Source organism: Lissotriton helveticus, chromosome 4_2 (genome assembly GCF_964261635.1).
Source record: "Lissotriton helveticus chromosome 4_2, aLisHel1.1, whole genome shotgun sequence".
Lineage (NCBI taxonomy): Eukaryota > Metazoa > Chordata > Amphibia > Caudata > Salamandridae > Lissotriton > Lissotriton helveticus.
The window spans coordinates 65356130-65375395 of record NC_136064.1 but is presented as its reverse complement, the minus strand read 5'-3'; the positions used below and the strand labels follow the sequence as shown (position 1 = coordinate 65375395).

At 45.3% G+C, this 19266-nt stretch overlaps 1 protein-coding gene across 1 annotated transcript in view; it reads left to right on the top strand.

The window, feature by feature from the left end:
- The window catches only part of LOC144752040 (relaxin receptor 1-like), a 998955-nt gene that overhangs the window by 895529 nt on the left and 84160 nt on the right, over positions 1 to 19266 (top strand). Inside the window, exons 11-13 of the mRNA XM_078639991.1 lie at positions 247 to 318; positions 2552 to 2623; positions 5885 to 5956. Coding sequence (XP_078496117.1) covers positions 247 to 318; positions 2552 to 2623; positions 5885 to 5956 — 216 coding nt within the window. The remainder of the gene's footprint in view (positions 1 to 246; positions 319 to 2551; positions 2624 to 5884; positions 5957 to 19266) is intronic.

The window sequence follows — 19266 nt, the reverse complement described above, 5'->3', positions numbered from 1 at the left end:
TGAGCGCTCTTCTTCAAGCGACAACGATGATCCAAGACTCAGGAGAAGGGGGGGAAAGTTGGTGTAATCTATGCTGGCTTTGGTGTTGGTTTGTTCCTTATTGGTAACCTCTTATCCTAGAAGCGATAGCTTTTTACAATTAAATTAGATATTATTTTTATGCACAGAGCAGCATTTTCACTCCACATGCATGTACCTTGATGACATATAAATATATTCAAGATTCCACTCTCTTTTTCTTTGCAGAGACTTATCCGTCAACAAGCTCCAAGATCTTCCACCTTCATTATTCGCGGATCTGCCGGACCTGCAGCTGTTGTAAGTGGCTAGTAAGCATAGGTAGCAAATGCCTCATGTGGGAAGGGGAGCTTAGAGACTATTATTTGAAAAAATGTTATCTAAATAGTTGGTTTAATGGCAAACAATTAATTAATTTGTGAAACGTAATCCTCATGTACAACTTTTCTTAATTTTTCACCAAAAATTCAGTGGCAGAACTTATGGACTTAACTCCCAAACTTCTTTACGTTGCATCATAAATATTTCCAATATCATTTTATTGATCAGTTTTTAAACCTGAAACTACTACCGACCTGACGTGAGCAGCCAGTAGCAAAGCTTCTAAAGGCTCAGTCAGGCTGTACATTTAAATGATATTTACGAGTCGTACAAGTAATACAGACCTGAGTGAGTCACGGCCATGACGAGTCTCCGCCCGTCTCTTTGTCATGAAGATTGTCCATCAACCCCCCTCATCGTATTTCTGTTACTCTGCTTTCTCTTTGTCTCCTATCTATCTATCTGTTCCCATTCAGCATTCTTTTGTTCTTTGTCTACTTCCTTTGCTCCTATCCCCTCTCATCTAAATCTTTCCCCTTGCCCGCTTCACCACCTAGCCCCCTGTCCTTTTGTGCCCTTTGACTAAGTACTCCTTCTCCCCTTGTTGGGGAAATATCCAAGATATATACGCTGGAGTCTCAGCGTACCCGCTGAGAGAGTCCACAGCACCAAGGGAGCCACTCACAATTGAGGTATTGTATGGCACCCATTGCCAATGCACTCCCTCTCCCCTTTTTGGGGAAGGATCCAGTAAGTAGGCCTTGGAGTCTCAGAGACCCCTCTGAGAGATTCCACTGCTCTTAGGGAGCCTCTCAAAACAGAGATGGGGAAATGATACCACTCCCCCTGGGATCACAGCTTACTGGACTTTGGGCGCAGCTTTGATTCGTCTACCGGTTTGTGTCCCCGTCACCCTCCCCCTCCTCTTGCCATGCCGTGTCTCTAACCCTCCCCTCCTCTTTCCCTCCTCCATTCTCTGTCTACTTCCCCTGCTCCTACCCCCCACTCCCGGAACATCTCCCCTTGCCTGCTTTTTCCTTACCTATATGTTCCTTTTTGTTTTGTCTCAACCTTACTTGTCACTATGTTGCCATGCTCTAATAACTGTGTAACCTTTGTAAAGATGTAACCTGCAATTATTGTCTGATACTCATGTAAAGTGCTCTGATGCCTCCGGGTCGAGCCAGCGCTATATAAAACCTTTAAATAATAATAATAATGAGACAGAGTTCTGTCTGGGCAATTCCAAAGTGGGCATAATCTTGAGTTGTGAACGTGCCTGTGCATGGGGCAAATAAGCTAAGATCCAACTATAGGAACACTTATGACGCAGGCTAATGGTTCACACATATAGCATGGGTTAGAGCTGCCAACTTATGTGTATGCTATTGAATATAAATATTAGGCAGTGGGGACCGTCAATAATAGAACAACTGGTACAAAAATGTATACACGACTGGAAAGAAATTCACTTGATACTGAAAATTGAAAAATAGAACTTAGCTTGAGCACAAGTAATCGATCTGTTAGAGAAAATTGTCATATCATATCTTGGCATGATAAGAACTAACTTAAAATCCATTGTCAGACGCCATTGGAAAAGAAATGCCGTGTCAATATATGGGAAAAAGACACAGTATATAATTTGAAATAGATGGCTTGATTTGGAATTTGGTGGACTGGTACACATCACAAACATGATGAATCTCCAGTCCTTCTTATTACATGTGTCATAGGATATAATGCACTTCTAATAAGGCAGATGTGATATGCTTCACACTTGTGATGGAGTTACCAGCCTGCTAAACTTTAAATCAAAGTTCTTAGTACGGGTTGGAAAAGGGTGGATGATTGTCAAAGCAGATGTCTCGCCTTACAACACAGCATACACCATATCATCTTGTGAGGCTACACATTAGGCAGATGTAGCATCACCTTGGCGTAATACACTGTGATTGCTGAGGAATTGACTTGAAGTGGTCTGTGCATTCCAAGAGTTCAGGTTGAAAAGTCAAGTTTAGGAGTGGAGAGTGATTGAAGTTTGCTTGTGTCAAGCTGTGTGAAAAGAAGGTTTAGAAACCTTGCTGATGATGACAAGGGTGTGAGCCATGCAAAGCTCATTGGGCAGCATCCCAGATAGGTATGTACATCAAGGGTCAAGTAATAAGACTTGTAATTGAAGGCTGAGAAGTCAATGTTTTTCTCTTCGCAGAAATATTTCTTTCAACCCGTTGAAGGTGATCCCCAAAGACCAGTTTGACACCCTGATGCACCTGCACTCTTTGTAAGTATGCAGACATACTGTGACATCTCCTCCACCAAAGCCAGACATAAGTCATGGTATTTATTGGGAGAGAGGCAGGGAGGAGTAAAGGCAGAAGTTGACTGGGACTGTGGGTTGATAGCAGGCCTATCACATTAGGCAGATGAGAGGCCTGTGGTTATGCTGTGTTCCCCAACAAGGGAAAAAGGTCTCACTGCTCATGGGAGTGGTGTTGGAGGATGGACCAACCAGTCCAGGAAGCAATCTTTAGTCTAGGATATATTCATCAAGGAACAACTTAACATTGATTTACAACACCTCAAAGATGCTGAGCTGGCGACCCTCAGCTTGTCACTACAGAAGAAATGTCTATATGTGGATAGATTACAAGCTTTCTGAAATCTTGTATCCTGCCTGGGCACTCCTGAATGTTTGTCAGCAGTATGTACAATGACCTCATGCACCACACCAGCTTATATGTGTTTCTGCTGGCACTCATCTTTGTAATGCACCCACATCGAATTATGAACTCAAAAAACAGAGCTCTAAAACCTTGTGTTCCTTCGCTGAAGATAATTTCCAAAGGCTGTTAACACCACTGATAGGTCTGCACCTAAAGTTGTCCTCCAAAGAAGACTTTTTCTCCAGTAGTGGTCCAAAGGTTGGTAGCCACTGGTGTCATCCGTCGAGAGTAAGGCGGTGGGAAGAAAGGGAGAGGTGATGATTTCCTCTGGCACATTCTGGGAAAGCCTGCCTCGTGCCTTACCAAGGGCCACTTGGTGATTACAAACATTTGCCAAAAACACACACGGTGGTGGGAAAAATATTTGCAGATAGCATTCCAAACCTGCATCATCCACACACTGGGCCACTCACTCTAGACAGAGGCCCACTTTATGCAAATGAAACCCCACTGCTATTCTCATGCAGACTCTCCACGTCATCATCTGTCCATCTCTTGCCTTTGCCTTCACTCTCTACAAGGAGACCTAGGGGCATATTAATAATGGCCAGAGATAATTATCGCTGGCCGTGCTTAGCGATAATTATATTATCGCAGGCTATCACTGGTATTTATCGCCCTAGCAGTGCGTAATTAACAACGCGTTACTCCAGGGCAATAAAAATTCCAGAGATAGCGAGGTTATCGCCCTTTTGCAGGGAACATCGCTGGTTTTCCGATGATGCTCCCTGCAAAAAGGGCGATAACTTTGCTGGTATGACCCACAGGGTCGTATCAGCATAATCCGCCCCCATGTTAGGGATGGCTAAATCAGGATTTTAGCAGACGTTAGATTTTGGCGAAAACGGCAGTTTCCGGCAAAATCGAATGTGTGCTAAAATCATGTGGGCTGCCTTGTAAATATCGCGATGTAAACATCAGCGATATTTGCAAGGTAGTCCATGTTGGGTACGCCCAATAACGCCCACTTTGCATCTCATTAGAGATGCAAAGGGACGCGTTGGGAAAAAGGGTGCTAACATGCGATTATGCATGTTAGAACCCTCTTGTAAATAGGGCGCTGGTTTTATCTCCACTTTTTTGGCTTTGTAAGCCAAATGAGCAGAGATAAATCCCTTGTAAATATGCCCCTTAGTAAGTTCTAACTGATGCATTAGGGAGTTGCTATCACTCTAACAGGATAATGGCAAGCAGCACAATCTCAAAGTGTAGTCAGCCGATGACATCGATTATTTTTTTTAACTGTGTTTTATAATGGCAGGTTATTTTTAATAAGTATTGTATAATAGTTAAGGCCCTGATCACATACACCTAGTAGGAGAAATATACAAACTCACATTGTGTGCACACAACCTGGAGCTTGTTGTGTGTTAGCAGTCTAGTAGCTGGGTGGGAGGAGCTAGGTGGTCAGGGACAGGAAGAGGCGGAGTAGGGACAGGATGAGGGCAGTTAGAGTAGGGACAGGGAAGGCACTGGATGTACATAATAAAGCTCCAGTTGAAGTCCAACAAGTGTCTGTATTTACTTGTAGCAAGATGCTACAGAGCTGAACACAATCAGCAAGTGCCCAAATAAAAGACCTCGAGGTAGGTTTTCTTGGTATATGCCCCAGACACTGCAATGAGCCCCTTGAAATTATTATCTCTCCATCTGTTCCCACTTCCTCCTTCTTTCCAATTGACAATGGCCTTCAAAGTACCACAGACCTCTAGAGATCTAACTCTGGAAGCCTGGCCTGGACTCGCTGCCGAAAAATACTAGGGGCCTTATTTACAAGTAAATAGCACAGCACGGTGCCGCGAGCACTGTAGAACCATGGTCATGGATGACAATTGGAAAACATGAGTACCTGTGGTTTGTCTATGAGAAACATGAGCACCGACAGACGTTGACAAACAGACTGATAACCTGGGTGATATCAATAAAAGCTGAGGGCCCGATTCACAGAACTAACTTAAGACAAAATCCTAAACTAACTACTTTTGGCATTCACAGAAGGCATTTAGTAGTAGTAAAGTTAGGATTTTGTCCTAAGTCTGTCTTAAGTCTTTCTTAAGTCTGTCTTAAGTTTGTCTTAAGTCTGTCTTAAGTCTGTCTTAAGTCTTTTTGAAGTCTGTCCTACTACTTTGGTATTCACAAAAGGCATTTAGTAGTAGTAAAGTTAGGATTTTGTCTTAAGTTTGACTTAGCACCTTGCATGCCCACGGTGCTCGTGTGGTCATGACGAGCTGAGCTCGTCATGACCGTTGGAACGCTTCATGCTGGGCTAATACCCCTGCTGTGCGAGCGTTTCACACAAACAGGTGTGGTCATGACGAGCTCAGCTCGTCATGAGCACACGAGCACTGTGCCTCATGACGAGCTGACCTCGTCATGAGCATGGGGACGCTGTGCGCGCCCCCCTCCTCCCAGCACAGCTGGGGAATATGCCCCGCAGGGAAGGGGTTAAGACAGACTTAAGACAAAATACTAACTTTACTACTACTAAATGCCTTTTGTGAATACCAAAAGTAATAAGTTTGGGATTTTGTCTTAAATTAGTTCTGTGAATAGGGCCCTGACAGCCTTATATATAGACTGCTAAGCACAAGGACTGTTATTTTGACACAAAAGATGCCAATTTTCCTTCTTTAGGGGAAGTCAGTCTGTGGACAAACTCCAGAGGGATTCTTTTGGGTGACGATAAAGAGCAAAGAGGTACAGAGAGTTATACAGAGAAAAAGTGGTTGCTTTATGAGTAGGTCCATAGCTTGTTTCATACTGAATCACACTGCCCTAGCACTTCTTACTAACTAATATGCATTTATTTTTCCTGGCAGAAGCCTTGAGGGTTTGGAGATTCCGAACATCCACAACCAGATGTTTACGAAGCTCACGAATCTCTCTCACATGTAAGTAACCGCGCACATGCAGAATGAATGCATGAGCATTTATGTGGAGTCCACCAGGGCTTTCAATGTTCAAACATCACCTATACCTGAAATTATACTGATGCGTCATGAGGACTCTATGGAAAATATCATTAAAAATTGAGCAAACTATGACCTCCTCATGAAAACCATGTCCCTGCTGGTATCACTGTTAACCCAGTGCATTGAGACCTTCCATGATTTAGCATGAGTTTCCATTTCTTTCTGGTTATCAGTTGCACAGTCTCACCCTAAAGAGGTTTTTGTGTTGCACACCTAGCAAACATCACCTGCAGGAGCTACAGGCTAAAAGCATGTTTGCTCCACCTGTTTTAGCATTCTTGCGGCTCAGCCTAAATTCAATCATCAAGATACAACCACAGAGGCATGCCCTCATTACCAGGTGGAAGCTTGTATCTGAAGACCAGGCTAGAAATAGATCATGACCATTAAGGCCTAGAGCTTGGCAGGTAAGTGATGGAGATACACTCAAGTGATGTGAAGCAATGTTGTACACTAAGGAGCATATTACCAACATCTAGCGAAAATTATTGGTAAATGCGCTTAGCGACTTTTTTTTTGTCGCTGCCTATTGCTGGATATTTTAGCGGAGAAAACATGCTATTAGCAACGTTTTTCTCCATTGCCCTAAAATATCCAGCGATAGCGTCGTAATGCGAGAATATCGCTGAGAATATAGCGATATTCTCGCATTAGCGACGAAATACTCTTAGCCATGTTATCCACCTCCCATTGGATAAAATGCCTAAGAACTGATCAGAGCAGGCGTTAGTTGTTGGCGATAGCGGGAATATTTCCATCGCTACGCCAGCCTTGTGAATAGGCGTTAGCGACGTTAGCGACTGCTTTCAGTCGCTAGCGGTTTGGGTACGCCCACTTTGCATGTCATTAGCGATAAATATCGCTGACATGCAAAGCGGGCCCCAAACTGCTCGCTATCGCCTTCAAGCTGTCGCTAACTGCTGTTAGCGACAGCTTGATAATGGGGTGATGGAATTTTCGCCGCTTAGTGGCAGAAAACGGCCGCTAAACCGGCGAAAAGTGCCTATCGCCCCCCTTGGTAATATGCCCCTATATTCGGAGGTCCTGACTTGATGTATTGTGATATTCCTAAATGCATGCTGTAGTCCAGGTTGTGGACCATTAAATGTGTGTATAAGCACTGAGCATTCTAAGCTACTCAAACTCAGCCCCGGATTTACTAACATTTTGTGTTGTGGTTGTGCCACTCTTATGGCTCAGTCAGGGCGCAACGTTAGTTGGTATTTGTGTCGCCTTGTGTGACTTGGTACGCTGCGTTGTCACTCTGCGTCTGAGGGGTGTTCCTTGGGTGGACCATGGGCGTTCCCATGCATTGATCCATGGATTTTACCGCCTTCCTAGATTTATCAAAGCTAGTAGACCTGGGGAATGCGTACAATTGCTAAGCCTTCCTGAGAGAGGCATAACGAGAATAAATATATTCTTATTTCTGGTCGTTACTTCTTATTTCAATCTGTGACTCATTCTGCATCATGCATCGAAAGAGGAAATCGCCTTAAAATATTGTTTTACATAGGAAGGCACCCCTTCCTGCACAAAGCAATCCAGCCCATAATGCAGCATTGCACAAGGGTGTCTATATTGGCGCTATGCAGCGACAAGTGGGCCTGCACTAGGAGGGAGCTTTAGAGCGCCATCTTGGATTCTCAGGCCTCGATAGCACGGTGATGTTTCATGTCCTAGTGGACTCTCAGGGTTCAACTCTTATTGGGCTGAATTTTAACCAACTTGGAGGCACCTGTATCATGGGCGAAGGAGAAATACTGACTAATTTCCCTGACCACGCATAAAGAGGTTCAAGTGCCAAGAAACAGTTGTTATTGAGCTCTATAAATCCTTATTATTAGTGTAACAACACAGGTGTTTCTAGTGGTGCCACCAAATTGGGTGTCTTGCGTTGCTTGCTGCTGCCATCTGTGCTGGTTCCTTGTCTGGCCTGCTCTGGCTCAGGAAGGGGATGGGGGTGGGGCCCAATCATCTGATCATGCTGCCATGGTACTGATGGCGGACCTCCCCCTTGCTCCAGCAATCCGTGCATACTTGTTCGATCACCATGGTGGGAGTGGTTGGTCTAATTCGTGTCTGATATTTTATCCCGCTGGAATGGAGGGAGGGAGGGTCCTTCTGCCATCTGCTGCAGATTGAATGCCTGCCTGCCTGGAGTTCTGACCTCTGCCTCCACTGCCCCTCCATTCCAGTCTAAGGGCCTCTGAGTATCTACTTTGAAGGGGGCAATCAGGGCTTGAGTTCTTGGCATGGACTCTAGATTTCCCATCTGCTTGCTTCAGACTGATTTCATTTATAATTCCTATTGTTATATCCCTTCAAGTCATGCTGATATTGATTTGAAATTGGGACTCCTGTCACATGCCTGCTCCACTGGAGGAAGTTAAGGAACTGAGGAATATCGAATACTGCATGGATGATTTGTGGGTGAGAGGGTCTGTGTTCAGGAGAGAATGGATGGTGTAATTGTGTGTGTGTGTTTATTTACTTTCTGTTAGACTTGGCGTGGGTCTCCCTTCCATTTTTTGCGGTTGCCTCCTGTGTTTTTGCGGTGGGTTGAACTCCGTTTTGCTGGTCTAGATTCTTTGGGCAATTTGCCACTGCTGTTCAGTGCGAAAGTGCTAGTGCTCTCTGTGTAAATTATTGTTATGTATTAGTGCTTCATGATTGCCATATTTGATTTACTTGTCAGACCCTAGTATAGTGCACTGTGTGTGCCCAGGGCCTGTGAATCAAATGCTACTAGTGGGCTGCAGCACGGATTGTGCCACCCACGGAAGCAGCCTGTGAAATGTAACTCTGGCCTGCCATTGCAGAGCCTGTGTGCAGTCTGGGACTGCCATGTCGACTTGGCAAGTGCACACACTTGCCAGTCCCTAAACTTTCCCTTTTATACATATTAATAACCCCTAAGGTAGGCCCAAGGTACCCCTGTGGGCAGGGTGCATTGTAAGTGAAATGTAGGACATGCCCAGTTGTGTGTGGCATGTCCTGATAGTGAAATGCTGCATATTTTGTTTTTCACTATTGCAAGGCTACCTGTTCCCATCGGACAGAATGGGGAGTTTGTTTATAACATCCTATAAACATAACTGGCCTTGGGAACAAGGTAAACAAATACAGTTTAGTATGCCTGAACGCAGAATGTTAAAGTGCATCTTTTAGTGTGGGTGATATTTTCATTCTGTGTTTGAAATTACTACTTTTAAAAAGTAGGTATTTTCTTGCCTAACCATCCAGTGCGCCTCTGCTAGGTTTGTGTGTTGCATGTCTGGCTTTTGGATGACAGGGGCTGGAGAGGAGCAGCGGCTCCAGAAGTCTGATGAGTCAGGACTGGGCTGAATAGACCTGAGCTGCATTTAGAGTAGGAGGAGGGGATTTCCTTCCACCTGAATGGGCCTGGTCTGCCTGCAACAATGCTGTCTCCACCTCCTGCCAGGGGGCTGCACCAGTGAGGACAGAACTGGTTTTGGCTGGGTACAGAAACTCTCTGCCTTCAGAGAACAAAGGATTTTGGTGTATAAAAAGAGGGGCCCAGACTCCAGACTTTTAGATCACTTCTGGGAATCAAGAGGAACCTTTGGCAAGGAGAAGAGCCGGAGAAGCTGAGGAGGAATACTGCCCCTGTGCTGTTTTCTGTCTTGGGGTTGGCCTGCAGTGGCTGCTTGCTGTCAAGAAAAGGACTTTGCTGTTTGCTTTGTCACCTGCTTGCAAGAAGATCTCCAAGGGCTTAAACTGAGCGTGCCTCCTGGTCTGAAGTCTCAGGGACACAAAGGCTTCACCACCAGCTTCCCTGAATTTCTGTGTTGGGAATTTCAACCTGTAAAGAGGTGCCTGCTGCTGTTTAGGACCTCTAGAGACTGTTTGTCACTGGGAGCTGGAAAATCGACGCAACATCAAAGAAGCGTGTGGCATCTGCACCTGTTTCCGACGCATCGCCAAAGAAACCCTCACAGCTCCTGCCACAGCTCGAGAAATCGCCGCATGATGCATCGGGTGCAACCGCACCGATCCCGACGCAAGCCTTCAGTGTGGCTGCACGAAACCACACATCGTACCGGATCGACGCATCGAGGAGCCAAGAATGTCGAATCATTGGGGGATGCAGTAAGAAACTGACGCATCACCTCCCCAGGCATTAAGAAACCGACGCATCACCTCCTCTCCGGTACGGAACCGACACATCACCTCCCCCAAAGCTAGGAACCAACTCATCACCTTCCCTGCATGTAAGAAACTGACGCATCACCTTCCCTGCGGCCATTTTGTTTGTTTTGCGTGACGCATCCAAGGTACTTTGTGAGAAAAGTGTTACAATTACAACTTGCATTGAACCGAACTATTTCTACCATTTGGAAGCCTTATTTTTAATACTGTATTGTGGATTTTTGTAGTTTGGTCTTGTTTTGGTGTAGAAAAAGATTACTTGTTTTGCTAAACTGGTGTGGTGTCCATTTGTAGTGTTTTCACTGTATTACTGTATGTGTTCACAAATGCTTTACACACTGCCTCTGAGATAAGCCTATCGGCACGTGCCAAGCTACCAAGGGGGTGAGCAGGGGTTATTTTAGGAGTGAATTCCTTTACCCTGACTAGAAGCAAGGGTCCCTATCTGGACAAAGGTACCTACCTCTGCCAACTAGAGACCCCCCATTCCTAACACGTCCCAATATCCTGCAGGAGGCAGAATCCTTTTGTTCAACTTTAACAGGTCTTTGCAGCAAAGATGTGAAGGTCCAGCTGGACGCTGTGTGACAAATGCTCCCAGCCAGATGTTCAACCCAGTCGAAAAGAATTACTGGTGATCTTAGATATTTTGTTTTTGTAGTCTGATTGTACTAAAGAGGAAAGAAGAGCCATGCATTCCCCAACACACTACTGTGCACGGCAAACTTGCTGATTGTGTATGGGCCGTGGGCCCTGTTGCGTGTCAGCAAACCAAGCCTGGACCCAGTTGCGAAGAGCCGCGGATGCAGTGCTTAATTTGTAAAAAAATATAAGTGCCAGGTCCCTCATCAGGAAGCCACTGCAGGCACCATCCATTGTCCCTGTGCCAGTAACAACACAAGTATCAGCCATCACACTCCTACAGGTGTGGCAATTCAGACTATCCAGGCCCTCAAAGCTATCAGAATGACTCACGAGCCAGGTATTAGTAGTTTTCAATATATTTTGAACTGATAAAATAACTGTTGCTGTGCTCATGTCCAAGTGACACAATCAGCGCCACCATGTGGCAGCTGCCATAAGTGCTGGTGTTGACAATTAAGTACTGGTGTTGAGCATCGGAAACCACTGGCTCAAATTAAGCATTGTGCGTATCACACCTAGAACCTGGTTCCAGATCAAGAATAACTGCTGGAACCAAAACGCATCAGATTTCCCCCTAGTGTCAGGGCAGGCTGTCACCATACAACCCCAGTTTCTCTTAGGCAGGCATCTGCCAAGTGCCCCCATGCTAATAGTTACACTTTCATCTAACCCTTACTTTTTAGCCTTTCTTTTCTCTGCTTCAAGAAGGTATTCCTATTTTCTCACATATAATGTAGAAGGTGATATTGCAGAGATACAAAGAGCTGTTGCTTAAGACCTGGCTGGCTGTGGTGTCAGACATGGGGCTCAGCTGCTCTCCTCGTATTCTCTTAGCAGCATCCCACTGCACAGGTGCATGAGCTCGTGATGTAGTGTGAATGTGCGCTCACTCTGGGGCATATTTATGAGCCCATTGTGCGCCAGCGCAGGGGGAAAGGACAGGAATGCACTGCATTTATCCAATGCCCTTTTGCTCTGACGTAGGGCAGCGCAGCAAGGCCCTGTCTGTTGCATCTCCCCGGAGCAGGTACTTCTGCTGATCTGCTGCTCTACCACAAGTACTACTAAAATTAGAAAGACAGGGTCATAAAAGTCTCATCTGTAAAATGACTTTTTCCCCTTCTTGCATAGTCTTAGCTGTGAAGTGACCTCCTGTTGTGTATGACACTTTCATCTGGAGTGGGCTTTACAGCTGACAATTCTCTTCTTCATGAGACTCGTATTTTAGTTTTTAGCATTAAAAGTATGGGCTTACAGCCTTATTCATCAACGGGCCGTTTTGCGAGCCCCTAATAGCGAATCATAGCGAATCACTATTAAGGACTCGCAAAACGGTATTCATGTAGGAATTGCTAAATAAATAGCGATTCCTACACATTCCTTATTTGCGAGTAGCAAATTGCTAATCGCAAATAAGGAATAACTCCCCATTCATTCCTATGGGCCAAAAGGCCCATAGGAATGAATGGGGAGTATTCCTTATTTGCGAGTAGCAATTTGCTACTCGCAAATAAGATAGCGATTGAAAGGGTGCCAGGGGTGTCCAAAGGACACCCTGTAGCACCCCTGAAATGCAAATTGAAACAGGTGTTGCGCACACACATGTCCAAGGGACATGTGTGTGTGCAACATGCAACTTAGAAAAATGCTTTTAAAAGCATTTTTCTAAGTTTTTGCTATTTACCGAGAGGTCTGACCTCTCGGTAAATAGCGGCCCAAAATTGCATTTTCGCAATTTTAAAATGCTTCATGAATTGCATTTAAGGAATCTCAAATAGAGATTCCTTAAATGTAATTCCTCGCAATTTAGCGAATTAGCAATTACCGATTTTTGCATTTGGGATGATGAATCCCAAATGCATAAATTGCGCTCGCAAAGGGCCAGATTCTCAGAATCTGGCCCTTTGCGAGCGCAATTCAGCTTGATGAATCAGGCTGTTAATCTTGCCAGCCTGCAAAGTGCTTTTGCCTAAAAAGTGAGCACTGCCTAAAGGCACCTATTCCAACTGTGTGCATGTGCACTTCCCCAACCACTGGCATGGCAGTTAACCACATATCTGAGCTGGCAGGGGATGCAAAGTAAGCCCTGGGAATGACCTAGTATGCTGCACTTTCCAAATGAATGATACACAATCTCCATTGGTGTGAACTTGTATTGTGGTGGATGTCATTTAGCATTTCCAGGTGACCTAGCAAGAGTGTTGTGGGCCCTGCTGGGTCTGTTGGCTCAGTGGACTAATGCATCCAATGTAGGGTCCTGTGTTTGACCTCATGGTCAAAAGGTTCAAAACCTGAGGTTCACTCAGCCTTTCATCCTTCTGAGGTCAATAAATGAGTACCATTGAGTTGGGTAATAATAAACATCTGTTATTCAGCGCCAAGATACCCTTCTGTGTCAATATGTGCATTGCAAATACACATGCGTGTTATATGTTATGGTATGCCTCACCACTCCAGGCAACAGCGCTACTCCCTGCAGAAATGATAGCCGTGCCTCTGCTTGAGTCACCCCGTTTCTTATTCTGTTTGTCATCTCTTTCTCGTCTCCATCTCTGGTTCCTCTCATCTCATTCCTCCTTTTGAGTTTTCACTCCTCCCTACACACTTTCACTCTGTCTCTTTCCCATCCTCTGCAACTCATGCTGATGTCCTTCCACCCTTTCTTTAATACCCTTTCTATCTCACTCCATAGCTCAACTTCATTTCTCTTTATCCTTTTTTGCCCCCTAATTCTTTTCATATTTAACTCTCCAAGGCCCTTTTTCTTTTCCCATATCTCCTCCCTCCCTCCCTCCCTCTCTTATCCTGTCTCTTTCCTTGTTTTATTTCTGGCCGTTACATTCTCCTCTTTTCCTCTTCTACCCCTTCTCTTTTCTCTATTCTCTCTGCCCTTCTAATCTTCACCCTTCTACTCCTGCCCCATCTCTTTCTTTCCATTCTCATTTGTCTTTCCCTTCTCCTTTTCTGCTGTCTCTGCTCTTCCTTTGTGGTATATCCTTTGTATTCTCATTTATTCACACCCTCTCTATTACTTCCATCCTGTTTCCCGCTACTTTAGATGTTCACCCTCTTCTGTTTTTCCTTCGTAGCTTCTCTTGTCTTAATAGAATCTTCTGACCTTTTTCCTTTCTTCTCATCGACTTTATTTTTGCTATTCCTCTTTTCTTTACCTCCACTGCCTGGACCTTTTTTCTCCTTTATGCCCCCTTCATCCTTCTTTCTTCTCTTTCCTCATATGAAGTCTTTCTGTCTTTCTCGGACGGGCGCCGAGTTACGATTTAGCTCCATGGATACACATGCAGAACGCATTCTGGAGTGGAGGGGCAGTCTGAGTGCAGAGAATCCTGAACCCCTTTCTTACGTCTGGCTCCGGAGCCTCTGCACCGGCTGCACAACTGATAACTGCACCCCTGAGCTTATCTTAATGCTGCTAAAAATGCTCAAAAGTGCATATTTACAAGGAGCTAGCGCCGTAACAAGGTAATTTTGTTTGATGCAGCAGAGGAGAAATCAGTTCTCCTCACTGCTCCATATTTACAAACTGACACATTGTGCCCAATGTGTCAGTTTGTAGAGGCCTGCGTCACAGTATACCTGCACCAGGTATAATGTATGCAGGGCAGGCGTTCCATCATTAATAGCCACATAGAACTGACGCAGTGAAATTGACAACTTTTCTCTGCGTCACTCTACGACTTGACTGCGTCAAAATCCCTATGCCTGCTCAGATCAGGCGTAAGGAATGACACAGGGCTTTTAACATGGGACTCTCCTCTGTGTTCTGACCACATTGCTTGAGTTGCGTCAGTCTTACGATCAACTCCATTAACCCCTTCAGCGCTCATGACAAAGCCAGCTCGTCATGGGCGTTACCTGCGCAACGCGCATGACGAGCTGGCTTTGTCACGTAACGCGGGTTTTTCAAATTTTCAGCGCGCAGCGGGAAAACCGCTAGCGCGCATGCGGTTAAAGCATCACTTTAGTGTCAAAAGATGCGTCAGAATTCCAGACAGATCCATGAATCTTTGCGCCATGGAGCACTGTATTGTAAATAAAGTGCATCCATGACATTATTAGGGCATTTGCAGCAGTCACAAGAAATTTGACACATCAATGCCAATGTGTCAGTTCTTGTAAATATGCCCTTATTTTCGCTTTCACCTATAAAGCACATGTACCATCTCTGTGAGATATTTGTTTGCATACAGTGTGCTTACAGCCCACCCATAGCTTAGCATCTGTTCTCTTCAGCGTCACTTGGATTTGCATTGCTCCCATGTGGCACGACATTCAGGCGTCATGTCCTCTTCTTGTGTTGGGACCTCCCCTGGAGAATGGGCCAAGTACTTGTGTCCAACCACTGTTCCTGGTTTTCAAGCTATGTTTTTCTTTGTGTTCAAGAACTCCATATGAGTGCTTGTGTTTTCAGTCCATCTCCCATATCCCTGTCCATTTAGCTTCTATTCCCTCCCACAATCCCCTTCCCTGTTGCTTTTTTCCCTCTCACCCCTACTCTGTACTCTATGCCACTGCATCTACTCTACGTCACTGAACTGTACTCTGCAGCACTCTACTCTATGCCACTGCACTCTATGGCACTGCACTCCACTCATCCCCACTCTACTCTACACCTTTGCACTCTACGCCACTCTACACCACGCTACGCCACAGCACCATTTGCCAATCTGCTCTTGTCTGCACCACTGCACTCTATACCACTGTTTGCTATGCCACTCTACGCCACTGCACTTTAAACAACTGTACTCCACACCACTCTGCTCTACACAATTCTACGTCACTGCACTTTACTCTGCACCACTCAATGCCACTGCACTCCATGCCACTACACTCTACCACTCTAACATAGGCCATTGCACTCTATGCCCCTCTATTCTGCACCACTCCACGCAACTGCACTTTATGCCACTGCTTTTAATCTCACTGAACTCTACGCTACACTCCTCTACTCTGCACCACTCTGTTCTACATAACTATATTCTACACCACTTTACTTTGCACTACTCTACTCTAAGCCCCTTCACTTTAGGCCACCGCATTCTACTCAGCACCACTCTATGCCACTGCACTCTACACTTCTGCACTGTACTCCGAGGCACCCTACTCTGTGCCACTGCACTCAATGCCTCTCTACTTTGCACCACTATACTGCATGACACTGCACTCTACACCACTGCACTCTACTCTGCACCACTCTATACCACTGCACTCTACTATACTGCACTCTACTCTTTATGCCACTGCACTCTAATCTGCACCACTGCACTCTATGCCACTGCACTCTACGCCACTCTACACTGCACCACTCTACTCTACGCTACTGCACTCTTTGGCACTCTACTCTATTCCACTTAACGCCATTGCGTTCTATGCCACTGCACTCTACACCACTCTTCTTTACACCACTATACTCTGCACCACCCTACAGCACTCTACACCACTGCAATCTACACCACTATATTCTACACCAGTTTACACCACTGCACTCTACAACACTGCACTCTACTCTACACCACTGCACTGTATTCATTGTAATGTATGCCACTTAACTCTATGCCACTCTACTCTACAGCACTCCACACCATTCTACTCTGCACCACTCTGTGCCACTGCACTCTACACCACTGCACTCTACACCACTGCACTCTACTCTGCACCACTCTATGCCACTGCACTGTATGCACCACTGTACTCTACACCAGTCCACTTTACTCTACGCCACTCTACTCTATGCCACTCCACACCTCTCTATTTCACTGCACTCTATGCAACTTCATTTTACGCCACTCTTCTACACTAGCCACACCACTTTGCTCCACACAGTGTCACACTACTCTGCACCACTCTACTCTATGCCACGCTACTCAACTCTATGCCAATCCACACTACGCCACTGCACTCTACACCACTCTACTCTATGCCAGTCCAATCCACTCTAAACCACTCCACTTTACTCTATGCCGCTCAACTGTCTGCAACTCCACTGTGTGGCACTCTGCACCACTCCAATCTGCACCACTCTAATCTACACCACTCCACTCTGTGACACTTCACTCTACTATATGCCACTCTACAACACTCCAATCTGCGCCACTCTACTACACTCTGCGCCACTCCACACCACTCTACCTCAAACCGCTTTAATTTGCTCTACTCCACTCCACACTACTGTACAACATGGCTAAAAGACATTGACAAAGCCAACGGCTCCTGCGTAGGCCAAACCTATTGGCTTTGCCAGTGTTTGTTTAAATAAGTCCAGTCTAATGCTCCTAACACTGCCCATTACACTTGTGCTGCTGCCCTAAAATGCCCCGCTCTTTTCAATTGAGTACCCCAAACGTGCTTGTTGGGAACTCACAGACTCATACCCCTTAACATTCTTGACTGAGTTACACTCATGAGAGGAACAGATGTTTTTCACAAGGTTCCTCATGGGGCATATCAAGTAACAGTAATGTTTTTGGGGCCACTGTGAACTGAACTGCTTTCTTTATGTGCCAATGTCTGCGTGCCAGATGTATTGTATTGTATTGTAATTGCATTTATATAGCACTTACTACCCCAGACGAGGCGTCAACGCGCTTTTTGATTCTGGGCTAAATGTACAACGCCTTTGTATGAAACCCAAACTGTGATTCTGTAACATGTTATGGAATTGCATTTTAAGGTTGCAACTACATACCAAATTGATATTAGAAAGGGGCGTGTTTGGGGCATCCCTTCCAAATAGTGATTCGCAGTAATATGTACTATTGTTTTGTGAATTCCGGTCTCAAAACAATGATTTTTGTGCGACTACTGCAAGGTACTTTGTCCGCAAGGAACCCCTTACCTTTGAGAATGTTACAAAATAAATTTTTCAAGAGTACAGTACACAGTGGTCCCACAGACCACTTGCTACTCTTAAATAATGAAAGTAACAGGCACATGCATCAATATTGCTTTTTGCGATTCCTTAATTGCGAAAAATAAGGAATCGCAATTAAGGAATTGCAAAATGCAATGCATCAAGAAATCGCTAAATAAATTGCGATTTCTTAATATTCCTTAATTGCGACTCGCAAATTGCGAGTCGCAATTAAGGAATACCTCCCCATTCATTCCTATGGGCCTAGAGGCCCTTAGGAATGAATGGGAAGACATTCTCTTTTTTTATTTTTTTTATACGTTTTTATTAAAGAAACGGGAGCGACATTAAAGATATCTGTTGTCTCACCATAAAATACAGTACATAATAGGCGAGGAGAAGCAGTTTCGCAACAGTCAAATATAACGAAGCATGCGACGTCAGCATAGTTACACATAAAAAAGGATAAACCACATGTTAACGATCAAGAGCGAATTCCATCCCCATGACCCACCCATCGAAGTACAGAAGAATCAGAGCCAGTGTAGACACCCAGATGGATAAGAAATCAGTAAAGGATAAACAGCCCGCCTCCCGAAGGGGGAAAAAAGAAAGAGAAAGGGAGCCATAGAACAAAACAAAGGAAAAATAACAACCCCCCACCCTGCACCCCTGCAATGGCTTCGGCCTACCCCACTAGCAGCGTGCCTGTCGCCCAGAAACGTACCCTAAAAGAAGGAAAGAGGCGGAGGAGGAGAAATAAAAACACACTCCCGGTCTCCCTTACCCCCCGCCAGAAGCGACCACCCCGAAACACAATCAAGACAGTATGCGGCAAAGTATATAGTCAATCTGAGGGAGTAAAGTAAAAACCACCCGACTCCCGTACATTATAGGTCACAATCCCGGCATCAAATCAAGATATTATATCAAGCCCAAAAAGACAGATTAACCCTGGCCGGTGTGGTCCTTCATGAGAGCCCTTATAACCCAAACCAAAACCATAGTGGAAGAAACAGAGCGTTCATAAAAGTTCAAGTCAATGCGATCGAATCGGAAAAAGGATAAAAGTTCACGATATCCACAAAGCAGGCGAGGAAAGGTGTGGGAGGATAGTGAGTCTCTCCGATAGGCACTGAAGAACTTGTTGCGGCACTCAAGAATGTCCATGTCGATATTTGGCGGAATAGGGATCAAGCAAGGGAAGCTGACGATGATCACAGGCGTGCAATCTGTTATGCGGGGATCAGCAAAGCACATGAAATCCGTCTTCCGCACGGGGTCCTCAAACTCAAGCGTACAATGCTCCATGGGTACAACTGCTGGCTGATAGCGTGCCGAAAAGTCGTCGTCCGGTCTCTGGCAGATATTGTCCACTGTTACAGAAAGTTTCTGGTATGTGGCGGTGATCTGCGAGTGGAGCGCCCCGATGGCGGCCATTACGGTCTGCAGCGATGGTGTGCCTTCCGTCCCCCCCATCCCCTTTTGCGAAGTGACAAAGCAGGACAGGAACCCCGGAGGTCGACTACTCCGGGGTAACAAG